This window comes from Trichoderma breve, chromosome 2 (genome assembly GCF_028502605.1).
Source record: "Trichoderma breve strain T069 chromosome 2, whole genome shotgun sequence".
In the NCBI taxonomy this organism is placed as follows: Eukaryota; Fungi; Ascomycota; class Sordariomycetes; order Hypocreales; family Hypocreaceae; genus Trichoderma; species Trichoderma breve.
Window position 1 is genome coordinate 3,389,620 of NC_079233.1, and position 14,986 is coordinate 3,404,605.

The 14,986-nt window shown below is 54.0% G+C and overlaps 7 protein-coding genes across 7 annotated transcripts; 2 read left to right on the top strand and 5 right to left on the bottom strand.

Annotated features, from left to right (window-relative positions):
- Window positions 1-617: 617 nt before the first annotated feature.
- T069G_03235 (fungal specific transcription factor domain-containing protein) lies at window positions 618-2,396 on the top strand (the record flags this gene model as incomplete). The annotated part of the gene is made up of 1 exon (XM_056170445.1): window positions 618-2,396. The coding sequence occupies one exon, from the start codon at window positions 618-620 to the stop codon at window positions 2,394-2,396; it is 1,779 nt and encodes a 592-aa protein (XP_056031337.1).
- Window positions 2,397-2,737: 341 nt separating this feature from the next.
- T069G_03236 (uncharacterized protein) lies at window positions 2,738-3,148 on the bottom strand (the record flags this gene model as incomplete). Its single annotated transcript, XM_056170446.1, has 1 exon — window positions 2,738-3,148. The coding sequence occupies one exon, from the start codon at window positions 3,146-3,148 to the stop codon at window positions 2,738-2,740; it is 411 nt and encodes a 136-aa protein (XP_056031338.1).
- An 81-nt stretch (window positions 3,149-3,229) lies between these two features.
- T069G_03237 (membrane-associating domain-containing protein) lies at window positions 3,230-3,884 on the bottom strand (the record flags this gene model as incomplete). Its single annotated transcript, XM_056170447.1, has 2 exons — window positions 3,230-3,643; window positions 3,717-3,884. 2 exons carry the CDS (start codon window positions 3,882-3,884, stop codon window positions 3,230-3,232), a joined length of 582 nt encoding a protein of 193 aa, XP_056031339.1.
- A 1,543-nt stretch (window positions 3,885-5,427) lies between these two features.
- T069G_03238 (ENTH domain-containing protein) lies at window positions 5,428-7,252 on the bottom strand (the record flags this gene model as incomplete). Its single annotated transcript, XM_056170448.1, has 4 exons — window positions 5,428-6,802; window positions 6,895-6,974; window positions 7,073-7,104; window positions 7,171-7,252. The coding sequence occupies 4 exons, from the start codon at window positions 7,250-7,252 to the stop codon at window positions 5,428-5,430; spliced, it is 1,569 nt and encodes a 522-aa protein (XP_056031340.1).
- Window positions 7,253-8,858: 1,606 nt separating this feature from the next.
- Window positions 8,859-9,849, top strand: T069G_03239 (cyclophilin type peptidyl-prolyl cis-trans isomerase/CLD domain-containing protein; the record flags this gene model as incomplete). Its single annotated transcript, XM_056170449.1, has 5 exons — window positions 8,859-8,875; window positions 8,934-8,998; window positions 9,262-9,431; window positions 9,490-9,596; window positions 9,663-9,849. The coding sequence occupies 5 exons, from the start codon at window positions 8,859-8,861 to the stop codon at window positions 9,847-9,849; spliced, it is 546 nt and encodes a 181-aa protein (XP_056031341.1).
- Window positions 9,850-10,447: 598 nt separating this feature from the next.
- T069G_03240 (RNA polymerase rpc34 subunit domain-containing protein) lies at window positions 10,448-11,757 on the bottom strand (the record flags this gene model as incomplete). Its single annotated transcript, XM_056170450.1, has 2 exons — window positions 10,448-11,393; window positions 11,471-11,757. The coding sequence occupies 2 exons, from the start codon at window positions 11,755-11,757 to the stop codon at window positions 10,448-10,450; spliced, it is 1,233 nt and encodes a 410-aa protein (XP_056031342.1).
- Window positions 11,758-12,574: 817 nt separating this feature from the next.
- T069G_03241 (histone deacetylase domain-containing protein) lies at window positions 12,575-14,828 on the bottom strand (the record flags this gene model as incomplete). The annotated part of the gene is made up of 4 exons (XM_056170451.1): window positions 12,575-13,588; window positions 13,653-14,194; window positions 14,256-14,556; window positions 14,649-14,828. The coding sequence occupies 4 exons, from the start codon at window positions 14,826-14,828 to the stop codon at window positions 12,575-12,577; spliced, it is 2,037 nt and encodes a 678-aa protein (XP_056031343.1).
- Window positions 14,829-14,986: the final 158 nt, after the last annotated feature.

Sequence of the window (14,986 nt, forward strand, 5' to 3'; positions counted from 1 at the left end):
AAATTATCTTAGAATACGAGATGCTGGTCAGTGTTCTAGTTGTTGACGTCCTCAAACTGCATCTACCGGGTATCCCACCACCACCCACTTCATCCCACAAACTCACTGTGTCGAAATTTGATACTCCACGACAGCTTACACTGTGCGGACCCCCCTTTAAAAGAACAAAATCACCTCACCTCAGCCTTACCTTGACTTCAGCCTGTCAGACTGGCTTATTAATCGGATCATCGCAACTCCGGACTTGTTTCTGCGTGATATCTCCGTAGCGCCACATTGTAGCAGCCCCTGCAGCAAATTAGCACCAGACTACAGCACTCGCCTCATCTGTCTAGTGGATGGCCCTCGCTAGCACCGGCTACCGCAGCTTCTGTACGAGTACTGGAAGCTGGGGAGAACGAGGTAGGTACTAACGCTCCAGCCTGCCTGCTCGTATTAACATTAGGTACCCCCCGTATGTCTGCATTAGTAAACTCCCGTCTTCATCCAACTACCATTGATCCTATCCTGACCAGCATCGACGATATCGCAACAAATCGCAGCAGATTCAATTCTCGATCCCAGGGTGACTAATCGCAACCAGTCCACGGCCAGAGGGCGCAATTGCTCTGCGCAGCATGTCCTCCATCAAGCATCTGCTGTCGTCCAAAGTGCGGTCGCAGTCCGGCTGCTACACCTGCAGGCTGCGTCGCAAGAAGTGCGATGAGCGTCGCCCCGAGTGTTCGGGATGCGCCGCCCTGGAAATCACATGTCATTTCGGCGACATCAAGCCCGACTGGATGGATGGCGGGCCCAAGCAGAAGGAGATGGCCGAGTTTGTCAAGGCCCAGGTCAAGAAGCAGGCCAGCCAGCGGCGAGACCGCAAGTACCTCGACATGCTGGAGTCGGGCACCCGCAAGGTGAGCCTCAGCGACGACCCCAAGACGGATGTCGAGCGAGGCTATTCCGCGTCGGCGCCGTCTACAAAGGAGTCGCCTAATAGTCACGGCTCCGGCAGCACTGCGGCAACGTCGCCGCCGGAGATGCCATGGCATAGCCAGGCCTTCATGGGCAACTCCGACGACCAGGCGGAATTCGACCGGTCCGCCGACATTCACTACGCCTGCATGTATCTGGACTACGTCTTTCCGCATCTGTTCCCTCACTATCGCCCTCACATCCTCGTGGGCGGCCGTGGCTGGGTGCTGGATGCGCTGCAGTCCAACAACAAGTCGCTCTACCACATCACCGTGTCACTGGCGTCGTACTATTTCGCCCTGATCCTCAACAATGGAGAGCCGGAACATGAGGAATGCATGAATAAGATGAACCAGAACCTGCAGAGCCAAATGGAGCTGGGCCTGCGCGAGCTGCAGAGGGAGGTCAGTTCGCTGCACAGCCGTAAGATGGATCCGCGCGAGGGGCTGGTCGTCATGGAGAGCATCATCCAGCTGCTCATCTTCGAAGTCGCCATGGGCAACCGTGAAAACTGGAAGCTCCATCTCGATGCTGCCATTGCACTATTCCGCCAGATACTCCCGAGCCCCGACGGCTGGGAGGAAATGCTACATGGCCTCGTTAACCATCGCTGGCCGCCGCTAGAAATGGGCATGAAGCGGCCCTGGAGCACCAGCCAAGCCGCCTGCAGATTCTTCACGGCCAACCTGCTCTATATTGATGTCATGTCGAGCGTCTCACTTGGGTGCCCCCCTCGGCTGTACAGCTATCAAAACTCAATCATACCCTCGTGTAAGACGACGGAATGGAGCCCCTGCACCATGGGAGAAGGACCCCTCCGCATGGAAGAGTTTCGTGGGCTGCACAACTGGGTTCTCCAGGTCATCGGCGACATAGCGTCGCTCCACGCATGGAAGAAGGCACAGAGCTTAGCCGGCTCTTTATCCATCAATGAACTCTTGAATCGTGGCACGATACTCATAGACGCCATCAAGGGGGGGATCATGGCTATCCAAACAACATGCCCGCCACCCGACACGGTTGCCACCGTCATCTCGGTACCAGTCCTTGGTGAGCAGCCATCATATGCGATGCACAACACCATCTGGCTCAACGCAGCCTTGATCTACCTCAACACAGTCCTCGCCGGTTGGCAACCCTCATGCCCGGAAATTAGTACTGCCGTGGCCAACACCACCGAAATGCTGTTTAACTTGCCAAGAGGAACCTGCTTAGGAGCACTGGCTTGGCCTCTTTGTGTGGCCGGCTGTCTAGCACCTCCAGAGGATGAAGCCAAATACAAGAGCATAGTAGCCCGGCTCGGTGGGCTGCAGCTATTTGGTTCGCTCAGAGAAGCCATGTGCATTATGGAGCAGGTCTGGTCCCAGCGACCTCTGGACGAGAGCTGGGACGTTGCCCAGTGCATGAACATTCTGGGGCATGGAGTTGTGTTGCTATGATACCCTTCCTGACAGTCCGGCGGTACCTTTTTTCTGACGGCTGCGTAGCCACCGAGGCTTGTTTTTTTTTATCACGTTACTGCTTGGTTTTGCATGTGCCATGTTTGTATATTCCATATATGAGAATCTATCATCGATGAACTTAATTTCCAACTATCGAATACATGTATTAAGAGGTTTTTCATTTGATTTTCCTTTTTTTCCCCGCCAAGGGGCAATTGCCCAATGCAAAACATGTGCTGATTCTGATCCACACGCTGGGTGTGTCCTGTATAACCAAATCACCCCCTTCCAAACATTAAGTTTTAATCTATTATATGCAGTTGAACAAGAGAGAAACTCTATCCAGATTTCCCTCCAACCAACGTCTGTCTCTTTTCCATCAATCCCAAGTCCCACCAGCCGCTGATGTGCTGGAGAAGCGTCTTGCGCTTCGTTCTGCTCGTCGCCGACATGGGACTCGCGAGAGGCACATTGAGATGCGACGACGGGGGAGACGGGGGCATTGGTGGAACTGGCGGAACTGGTGACCTTTGAGAGATAAAGGCGGCCGGCAGTGGTGGTAGCGGCGGCATCTCCTCAACGGGATGCCTGACTCTACTACGCTTCGTCTTTTTCGCTGCCGCGGGAGGCGGGGGGAAGTAAGGATGACGGTCGTTGTTGAACAGCGGGACGGGGACGTTCATGTCGAGATCCTCGTCGCCGTCATACAGCGACCTCCCATCCTGGTGCTGTGTCCTCGACATGGCCATTGTCCCAAGGCTGCGGGCCTTGCGAAGGACATTTGGCGTCGGAGGCACCCCCGAGAAGCCATCTTCACGGCAGCCGTACCCTCATTCGAGGTCCATCGGCTTGCGGCTTGCCGGACGGTCTGCGCCTCCCTTGACGCGCTTCCACAGGCAGATTGCGGCGACGGCAGACATGAAGAAGAGGATGGATGTTGCGATGGACAGGCCCCAGATGGCCTTGATTTCATAGCACGACGCCTTGCTGGGATCGACCCATTCGAAGGTATTGGACGAGGCGTGCTTGACGTTGGCGAAGAGCGAGTAGATGAAGTTGCCTGTGTTGCCCTTTTTGGGGAACGCGCTGCAGTTGAGGTAGCTTACGGGCCTGCCGAGGACGCAGGCTACGATGATGGAGGCGATGAAGCAGAGGGTGTCTGCTGCGGTGGCGACGAGAAGGGGGAGCATGTGATCCCAGTAGAGGATATAGCTGATGAGGATGTATACCGTAGCCAGACAGGCCTTATCACGGTTGGGTTAGCTGGCTATTCAATGTCCCCTAATAGAGAAATAGATATGAAAAAGGAAAACTCACAACAACCAGCGTGCCAACCAGGGCAGACGGAGTAGAGAAATCACTCGAGACCAGCTCCGCAACAAAGTTGCCCGTGAGGCCAATGATGGAGATGAGCGACACTGCCTGCAGAAGCCTCATCGTGGTGAACATTGCGCCCAGCGCGCCAAAGGCCGGCGGAGAGCCCATCTTGGCTGGGAGAGTCTTGAGCGAGAGCTTTGGGCGTGTGGTGTTGATGGTCTTGAGGGGGAGATGCTTTGAGTATTGGGGAATGGGGGATGGAGGTTTAGTGAAGGGCTGAATTTTGGCGGGTTCGACCGATGACGGTCGAGGTAACGAGAGTAGAGAATTGCTGAATTTGGAATTGAGTGTTTTTGAGACGAGGTTTGAAATGGAATGTCTGAGAAATAAGCACGAGATGATAAAGAAAGTCGTTAATTCTTTGATGTAGGACGTGAGTCTGTTCAGTTCATAAAACACAATGAATGGGAAACAATGACAAGCAGAGATGGACAATAAGGAAATAAAGGAAAAGGAAACACTAAGAAAAAAAAGAAAGTTTTGGATGGTCTAGGAGGATGAAAGAAAGAAAGAAAGAAATCCAATCGAGGACTCGAGCAACTCTTTTATAAACCAACATTATACTACTGCACGCACACCTATCGCGATCCAGATCGGGGGGCCACGAACAGGCGCGGCCAAGCGAGACGAAATAGCCGCGCCATGTTTCAGGTTCCAACAATCATCCCAGATTCACGCCCTAAGAATATCAAAAACACAAGCAAAACCAAGAAAAGGCGACCTTGAAAGAGCGTCGATCGAGCGTGGCATGTTTTTTAAGCGCCGGCATGGATCCCCGGCAGCCGGAGGATCGCGCCCCACATGCCCGACGATTGGCCCGGAGTGCTCCGTCAGCCCCCCTGGTCCAAGATGTTCCAAGATGCAAAAGTGAGGCTCAGCTTGTGGGTTCTTTGGTTTCGGGAGGCGGCTACATGATGGGCCGCATTGTTTTTTTTCCCTTGGGCCGGAGATATTTTTGAAAATAGAAAACAAGCGGGAAAATTGCCAACCAACCAAGTGGAGGGCAGAGAAACCGAGACCGAGAAGATTTCGAACACCCACACGTTGAGTAATACACCTCTTCTTTAAGCCTATATTTCTCTAATATTTACTACTATATCTATATTCTTTTAGTAGCTGCTGCTATATCTACATTCTTCTAGTAACTGTTAGTATAGTTATGTGATTTTAGTATTATCTATTTTACGGTCTCGCTTTTTCTGACCTCCACTTGCCAACGCACTCTTCGCTTCGTCGGCAAGATGGGCCGGATTTCCACGGTGTAAGAAGGTGTGTCTAGGTGAAACACGAATGGCGAGACTATGCGCCGAGCAAAAACCTGTTTTTCTTCTTCTTTTAATTATAGGTCGGTGCATTGTGTGTGTTCTTTTCATTCACGGTTGGCTGGGATTCTCCCATCTGGCTGCTTCAACTCGGTGTTTTTTTCGTGAATTCATCAACATGCGCGCCCTTAACGCCTATCTAAGATCCCAACATGGCAAAATGCTGCACCCTCATCGCTCGCATTTTATGGCCTTGAACTCTATATGTACTTTTTGATACAGATGTTCCAGCCACTACAGTTATTATTTTAGACCCCTGACTATCATCCTTGCCCAACGCAACCACACACACACACTCTCTCTCTGCCTCTCCACTTCAACGGATCTCCTTATCCAAGCAAATCTCCAGAGGCAGAGCCAGTGCCCCCCTGTGGAGCTGCAGGCGCAGGCGCTCCCCAGATGCCAGCACTGCTCTTCTCTTTGGCCAATTGGCCCAGTGCTGGGCCGGCCGTGGGAGTGCTGGGCTTCTTGATGCCGACGCTGGCCTTACCCCAGAGCGCACCAAAGGCGTCGCCGCCGCCAGCAGCAGCAGCTTTGCCGTTGGACTTGCTGGCGGGCTGCAGACTGGAAGTCGGCGTCATGGACGAGACTGAGCCCCCTGTCGGCTGAGCCTGGACAGTGCCAAAGTAGTTTGGCCCTGTGGGCTGGAAGCCGTTGGACTTGGCGGGCTGCATTGGCGCACTGAACGCTGAGGCAGCCGCAGGCGTCGGGTTGGTGCTGCTGGCTGGTGAGATGGAAGCGATATTGACCATCTGGCTGATGCCGGCCTGCTGAGGAGCCGACAGTGGCTTGGGAGCAGCGATGCTGGAGTAGTTGGGTGAAGTTGGGGAGAGAGGCTGAGAGAAACCCGCTGCCGTTGGCGATAGAGGCTGGGCTGCTGGCGCTGAGGGTGCTGCTGCCGGTGCCGCCGATTGGAAGTCGTCAAACTCATCATCGTCGTCGTTGGCGGCCGTGTTGGCGCTGGTAAAGTTGCCAAAGCCAGAGCTGCTTGGTGCGGCTACAGGAGCAGCCTGGGCAGGCTCATCAAATGAGAAGAGGTCGACCTCAGGCTCCTTCTGCTTGGGAGGCGGCGCTGTTGCTTTCTTGGCCGGAGAGCGCTCTGAAGCCCGTGGGGGACGAGAGCTGGCAGCGGGCCGCTCGCCCTCGTCAAACTCATCGTACTCCTCGAATCTCTCTGACCGGTTCTGGGTATCGCGGAAGTCGCTTGCCTGGCCACCGAAGCCGCCGCCATCACCATACACGCCGCCGGAATAGCCTCCGTATTCTGTAGGGCCGCCGCCACCCCCGCCATAGCTGGACTCGTTGCCGAAGCCGCCAAAGCGACCGCTGCTGCCGCTTGAGAAGCCGCCGCTTGAGAAGCCGCCGCCCATGCCTCCCTCGACGCCGGTATACTTGTTCTTCGTTACTCGGGCCTTTTTGCGTTCTGAGCGGATGCGATCCACGTCGCCCAAGAGCTCGGCGAGTTCCTTGGCTCGGTTTCGAACGTTGATGCCTTGGTCCTTTCCATTCTGGTCAATGAAGTGAAACTGACGCAGCATCTTGAGGAGGGTAATGTGTCCACGCGCATCGTCGATGACGCGCTCCGAGCCATGCTTGATGAGGAACTCGAGCAGCTGCAGACTCTTGTAGATTTGGCGCCACTCCTCGGCGGCCTTTTCCGTGAATCGCCGGTAGATCATGGGCATAATCTCATTAAGCTGTTGGCTACATGGGAGTTAGCCTCGTGTCACCTCGTGCCAGGAACAAAAGAACAAAAGAACAAATCCCCGCGTATCCGAGGGGCAGCGCGTGCGTACTAGTTGAATGTGCCATTGGCAATCTCCTGCATCAGGGTGGACGATGCTCCCCAGGGCTCGTTGTTTGTTGCCTCTCGCACCTGACGCGCCACATGTTAGCAAACATCCCGAGATTCACTCATTTGCCACGGCCGCTGCCATTGAGATTGGCATTGGCATTGGCACTGTCAGAGCGCACCTTTGCCTCCATCTCCGTGTAGTTCATGACGGCTAGTGTCCGCTCGCGTTAGCATCAGCCTCCTGGGAATTGCTCCTGGGCAAGCGAAGACGGCATACCATTTTGCGCCTTTCGGAACCCGGCCTTGAGATCATACAAGGTCAGGTTCGACACAGTGTTCTTCAAATCGTTGAAATCCATTTTGGGCGAGAATCGATGCGGCGACGATGGCGAGGAGAAGTTGCAAGTCGGGATTCAAGAGCCAAAACGGGTGACGAGACTGGCAATTTCCACGGTGTCGCCGAGCCTGAACAACTGGACACAAGCGCCTTTGGGGGGAGTCTCCACTGGAACTGACAGTGGCTAGGACGCAAAGAGAGATGCTACGGTCACGTGATGTGAAGCGGACATTATGAGGCACCGAGTATTCAACTTACATACTGTGGCAAGCAGTGGAAGACGCTTTGCCTACAGCACCCAAGACGAGATGTGAAGTTGAAGCTTACAGCATTGTAGTTGAGTAGATACGAAGTACATGGATTAGTTTTTTTTTTGCAGGATTCGCTTAACATATACCCTGTCTATCCATCTCTATCTGTGCTCGTGTTTGCTTTTTTTCTTTCCTTTGATCGATTCGATGGGCATTTCCCCTTCTGACAAATAACCGCCCGCTTCACCGACTTTGGCATTTGCTGGCTAACATCCCTCCATGTATCATTACTAAGAAAACGCCAGCTCGCTCTACATGTAACCTGAGACTTCAGGCCAGAATACCAGCGCAGGGGTACGGGCACTTCGTACCTCACCTACTGACATCACCCAAAACTTTTCATTTTCCTGCGAGCTATCCCATCAACCCCGGTCTCCAGTCTGCCTCCTGCTGCATAGATTCACTGCCCATTGTAAACATTGTTTTTGATCTCAAGCTCAAGGTATGCTGCACCCGTTTCCTTGTCGTCATTTTCCCTTTGTGTCTTGTGCTTTGAGGTGCACCAGCAGCACCAGGGCTCGTCTCAACCAAAAAAAAGCTGCCGGCTGCAACAAAGCCTCGACACCAGCCAATTGCCACCGCCCAGCAAATCGCACCGCTCGCCTCGGCCTTTGAACCGGTTTTTTTGCCAATCAGTTGAAAATTCCAAACAGCCAGTTTTCCTTTGAGCATGGACCAAATGATAGGCGGAGCAGCTCCGCCCGTGCGAATGGGTTGGAAGGGCTCCCTGGCTGGCCGTCCAATCAGCGCCGCCGTCTGCCCACAGCCCACCTGCAGCTCGGCGCACACCAAGTCACGTCAGCTCGCTGGCCATCGGAAGCCAACGGTCCAATTGAGCAGGATTCCGGCGCGAGGGAAAAAAGCAAATCCGAGCGCTGCTTGACCGGTTGCAGTGATGCTGCTTGTGGCGGATGGCAATGGCTGATGGCAATGGCTGCGCAATTGGCTGTGAGAGAAGCTCTGAAACGGGCTCTGAAAAGCTCTCAAGAGCTCACAAAGCAAGCTCAGTCAGCTACCTCACATTTGCCGCGACGTCAAGCTCCTGCCGCGTACCCTGGCAAGACCTGGACCGCCTCCACGTGACTGGCTCCTCTCGTCGCACCCCACCCGTCGCCCTTGTCTCAACCCGCTGATTGGCCACGGCCCGTTACTAACGTTACCCCTCCAGTCACGTTCAAAATGAGATCAGCTTTCTTCCAACCCCTCCTACCCCGCCATAACTTCTGCTCCCCGGCCTTAAGAACTTTCTCCCTCCCTCAACGCATTGCTGCTACGAACAACTTTGCGACTCCTCGATTCTATTCACAGCCCGCCAAAATGCCTAACACCAAGGTGTAAGTTTTGTCCCACCTCTTCTGCCATTGCCGCTCTCCTCTGACGCCTTGAATCTAGTTTCTTCGACATTGCCTGGAAGGGCCCCGTCTTCAAGGACGGCCGTCCTACCACCGAGATCAAGGGTGAGTCTGAGTCCAATTCTGCCCGAAAGCCCCAATTCACCGGCGGTCTCTATTGGGAATCCCGATAGAGAGAGAATTGAGCTGGACTGACGGTCTGGCCTCTTTTTTCCCTCTGCCCTGGAGCTTGTGCTCTGGCACCCACCCACACCCTGCCGGTCTGATTGGACCAGCGGATACTCCTGGCCCCCCCTTCTCCAAATTATCACCTCATCCGCTTGTAGCTACCTTGTGAAGCTTGGTATTAATGCGTCTTTGGATAACAGAGCAGACCGGTCGCATCAACTTCAACCTCTATGACGACGTTGTCCCCAAGACCGCTGAGAACTTCCGTGCTCTCTGCACCGGCGAGAAGGGCTTCGGCTACCAGGGCTCTTCTTTCCACCGAATCATCCCCAACTTCATGCTCCAGGGTGGTGACTTCACCCGCGGTAACGTATGGCCGCCTCTTCCAGAACAATTGCAAGCCGTTCGTTGACTGACACCACTCCTAGGGCACTGGCGGCAAGTCCATCTACGGCGAGAAGTTTGCCGATGAGAACTTCCAGCTGAAGCACGACCGCCCCGGTCTGCTGTCCATGGCCAACGCCGGCCCCAACACGTAAGTTGACCCGGGATACGTCATCAAAGGGCCAGCACAGCATTCTAACCCTGCATCTGAAAACAGCAACGGCTCTCAGTTCTTCATCACCACTGTCGTCACCTCTTGGTTGAACGGCCGCCACGTCGTCTTCGGCGAGGTCGCTGACCAGGAGTCCATGGCCATTGTTGCTGCTCTCGAGGCCACCGGTCGTGATGACGGCAAGGTTAAGTACGAGCCCCGCCCCACCATCACCGCCTCCGGTGTCCTGTAAACTTGTTGAAAAGAAGCAACATGCTCTGCATGTCCATTTGGTGGCAGTTTTTGGGACCATGAAAATTTATGGGGCGGATCACAAGAGGCTACGAATGGTACCTCGCCATATCCTTTAGCCAGTCATTTAGGGTGCTGCAAAGCATTAAAAAAAATACAAGTTTTCCATTGCATCGAATAATGAGATTGCTGATACGAAGCTCTCATTGTTGTCCTCCCCCTTTAAGTGGCGTGTTAGAAGTATGCTATTCCGTATCAGTGAATAGCCAATTGTAAATGATGTAAACAATCGTTTTCAAAGACATGTGAAATGACGTCGTCTTAGTCTTGAGCCTCAATTAGAGTGAGTATTCCTACGTTCAATCTTGTGCAATAGATAGCTTGCCTACTACATGCATGATGTACCTCCCCCGTTATGCGCCGAGTGCCCAAGTGTACCTGGATGTAGAAACAAAGCAGTATATACATTCCCAATGAATACAAGGGGGATATCCTTATTCCAAAACCGAAAAAAGAGAAGAAGAAATCAAGAAAGAGACAATAAACTCCAAGTGATGCAAGTTTGATATCAAGACACAGGACCTCGCTGGGCGCTCCTTTTAGAAAATCTCCTTCCCTAGCCACTTTTTGAAATACTCGCAGTTGCTGGGGCCCACGGGACCGCCCTCCTCGCAGAGATCAAAGACGGGGCACCGGCCGCAGGGGGCCTCGGTCAGCGGGCTGACGTACAGCTCGGGGCCTCCGCCGCGGCCGGAAGGGTCTTCGCGGCCGGCCCAGCTCTCGACGGACTGCTTGGCGATGCGGGACACGCGGTAGCCGACCTTGCCGGCGACCTTGATGGGCTCGACCAGGTTGTCCCAGACGAGCACGTCGACAAGCTTCTTGACGTCACCCTCGGACAGGATAGTGTTATTAGTGATGCCGCTGGAGGAGAGAAGGCGGGCGATGTCGCGGACGGTAGGGTAGGCCATGTAGCCGGCCGGCAGGGGCAGCAGGGCTGGTTCTCTGCGAGATGCTGCTGCGGCCGTTGATGATGAGACGGCCGGGTTCTTGGCTGCTGTTATGGGAGCGACGGGCTTTGCCTCCATCTCCGTAGCATCGCGCTTCTTGCCCTTTGCCGCAGCATCGCTTAGGCCGCCCTTGATGATGCCCTTCTTGGGCACCTGCGCGTGACCATGAGCGGCCTTTGCAGCCCCAGCATGCGTGCTGTGATAACTGCTCTGCCTCTTGATGAAGTCGAAGACGACGCGCTGCAGGTCCTCGATGAAGGCCTCGTCGAGGTCCTGGTCGGTGTACCAGGGCCCCCCCGTGGCGCGGTCGCTGGGCCGGATGGACGCCTTGATGTACATCTTCTTGTTGGGGTGCTCGACATTCTTGAAGGGCGCGATGAGGCCCTTTGCCTGCAGCTGCTTGATTGCGTTTTTGAGGACCGAGTCGTGCATGTTGAGGCGCTTCTGCAGGGTCTGCGTCCATATGCCGTCGCCGCCGGAGTCGTCGATGAGCGAGTACACCATGACCTGCTCGTCTGTCGTGCACTGCTTGTATCTACGAAAAAGAGACCCTCACGTTAGCCATTGTACAAGATCAAAGAGCCTTCAACCACCCCTTCTTTCAGAACTCACTTGTGTGCCTCCTGCTTGTCGCGCCACTTCCACAGCACCTGTCCCGACGCCTCCCTCATGGTGATGAAGAGCTTGTCGTCGCTGAGCGACTGCACGACCCGCGCCAGCAGCAGCAGGTCGCGGTTCGGAATCACCTCCATGCGCAGCAAGTCGTCCTGCGAGAACATGTCGCCCTCTTCCCGGCACCGCTCGTACAGCAGCTCCTTGAGCACCGCCAGCTTCGCAGAGTCGGCATCGTTGCTGCCGTTGGACCTCGAGGGCCCGGCGCCGGCGGCCGAGGCCGACATTTCGGAAGTTGGTGGAGGGAAAGGAAAGGAAAAAGCCTGCGCGAGGCGGAAAGTTGTTGGGTTGAGACGGTCCTCCGGCTTGTTTGCTGTTGTTGTAGTGAAAGTGTAAAGAGGCCGTGGATGGTTGTAGTGATTTAGATTTCTGAGTCACCCGGTGTCCCTCTCGGTGAGGCGGTGGTTGATGACTGTGTTGGCGCTACATTGACATTGGAAGTGGTTTGATGGTAGAGCCTCGCTCTCTCTTTGTTTCTTATCTAGTCGGGGCGATAGGTCAACATTAGGTGGGAAATGGTATCGTGGTGGGACACGAGCCTCGATTTTGTTTTAATTTTTTTTTTTCTTTTGCCATCACCACAAAGCCTGGTGGGTACCTTGCAGCCGGCTTGCATGCCGGGAGAATTTCGGTGGCTGCTCACTTGTACATGTACTGGTGGGGGCGGGGCGATGATCGCGAGGCAGAGGGTACAAGGTACATTTGCCAAGGCTTGAACATGTTCAATTAATAGACATTTTATTGAATAAACTGTGATACTATTCTACTGTACGCTCTTGATATAGACTCCGTGTGTAAATCAGAAAAAGAAAACAGATGAACCAACTGAACGTTAGAAAGAGACACTGACAGATGGCTCAAGCTATCGTGGCCATCTGTCGTTTGGCCTGTCAGTATCCCTCACGCCGGAAACGCCTCCCTCGCCCCGATTCCCATTGTCCTACAACCTGATTTGCATCAATCGAACTGGAGTAGAGATACTCCGTATAAACCAAATCGCTGGTATGCCACTTTCCCCCTATGCGTCCTTCATGCTGGTAGAGACTAGGCGGGAGGTGTGCTGGCCTTCTTTGGCTCTTCTTCATCCTTTTCTTGGTCAACTTCCATGGCGTCGGGGGCCTCTGCCTCCTTCTCCTTGGCATCGGAAGATGGCTCGGGGGATTTCTTCTCTGGTTCGGCCTCAGAAGGCTTTTCCTCTTCCTGAACAGCTGCTTCTTTAGCAGGCTCGGCATTGTCAGCAGGTTCAGCAGGCTCGGTAGGAGGAGCAGGAGCAGCGGTCGTTTCGGATTCCTCTGTCGTCTTCTCCTCCACCATGGGGCTCTTGCTGGGGACTCGCTCCGGCGCCGGTTCAGGCTCAACATCCTCCTTCTTGATGGTCATCTCTTCTTTAGGCTCCGAGTCAGCCATGCCAACATCTCCATCCTCATCCACCTTGGCCTCTTCCTTTTCTTTCTCGGTTTCCTTTTCTTCTTCATCTTCCTTTTCGGTCTCCTTTTCCTTTTCGGGTTCCTTAGACTTTGCCTTCTTATCAACAGACGCCTTCTCCTGCTCGCCTGCAGCAAAGTCTTCGATGGTGTCGTCGTTGATATCCTGAGAATCCTCTGCAGCTGGGCCTTCGGCGGCACCGCCATTTGTGGAAGCATCAGCAGCAACGGCAGGGGAAGCGCGCGCGCTGTTGTCCTCATTTTCTCCCTTGCGGAAATCTGTATAGCTTCTCTTGTTGTTGCCATTCCGAGGAGTCACTCCATTTGCGGCAGCCAGGTCTTCATCGTCACTGGGCTCGAATTCGTTCTCGTGTTGGACACGCTTGTCCCAGCGATGCTCAGTCATTCGGACGTCTTTGTTCTCGTCCTCATCAAGGTCGTCCAGCTCGGCTTCCTCTTCATCAGTCATGCCACCAAACTTACGGGGGACATCTTGCATCTGGACTGATGGGGCCGGGCCGGTCTGGCGGAGATTATCAATGACGGCAGCGGTAATCTTCTCCAGGTACTCCCTGCTGTTGGAGTTTTCCATGTTGGATGCTCGAACATTAAGTTCAAAATCGGGAGCATAATACTGGTCATTATGTTAGCTTACAAAATCACGAGAAAAGTGGTAAACAGTGCTCGTTGGGACATACTTCGTAATACTCATTGTATGGTAGGGCCCGGTCCATCTCTTGGCCAACCAGGACACCGGTCTCAAATGCCCAGGTTCGAGCCACATTGCGCATGGTGTAGCCACCACCGCCGAGGACCAATGTGGGCAGGTTGAAGCTCTTGACGAAGTTGACGCAGTTAGCGTGTCCGTCCATGCTCAGGTTGAAGGCGCCCAAACGATCGCCGGAAAGACTGTCACCGCCACATTGCAGGACAACAGCCTCTGGCTGGAAGTACTTCATGACATTCTCAATGACGGGCTCGAAAATGGACTTGTACGATTCATCGGTGATGCCGTCGCGGAGAGGGAAATTGACGGCGTAGTTCTTGCCCTGGCCGATTCCAATGTCGCGCAGCTCGCCGGTACCCGGGAAATATTCGCCATATTTGTGAAATGACACGGTCATGACACGGTCGGTAGTGTAGAAAGCCTCTTCGACGCCATCACCGTGGTGAACATCAATGTCAATGTAGAGCACGCGCTTCATAAATCGAAGAAGTTCGAGGATTCCGAGAACAATGTCTGTAGTCAGTCAGTCAGCATCGGTATGCTCATGGTGGCGACTGTAGTAGACAAAACGCACCATTGACGTAGCAGAAACCACTGGCTTCGCACTTCTTGGCGTGATGCAGGCCGCCGGCCCAGTTGATGGCAATGTCGCATTTTTGCCGGTTGAGACGCGCTGCGCCCTCCATACTGCCGCCAGCACTGATGCCGCAAAATTCGAAAAGGCCGTCAAACACGGGGCAATCATCTCCGACATTGTATTTGCCCTGCTCTCTCATATAGCTATCCATGTTGTCAGGGGTGACTTTTTGGAGGAAGTCGATGTAATCGTCGGTATGGAACTGGGTCATTTCGCCGCGGGTGGCCGGTTTGGCGCGCTGTTTGCCATGTTAACCAACATCTCACGACAAATCTGACAGACCAAAAATGGCGGATGAAAGGAAAAGGACAAGAGTTTTGCGTCACATACGTAAATCTCCATCTTCTGGTACAGGCCGTACTGCATAATCAGACTGTGGGCTAATCGAATACGATGAGGCTTCATGGGGTGGCCGGTGACATAGGCATAGTTTCCAATATCAGAATCGTAAAAGTAGGCGACTTTCTTCGGTGATGACCCGTTGAGGGCCACCGAGCCGAGTCCCGCCATGTTGCTGTCACCCATCTGGAAAAGCTGCAAGAATGCAAGGAGCTGTCTGTAAGAGATCGAGTGGCGTCGGTGGGTAGAATTGTGATTGATGCCGGTTTGATAGGATAAGAAAAATTAAAGGCTGAATGAAGCGGCAGTGCGATTGATGTGTTGTCAAA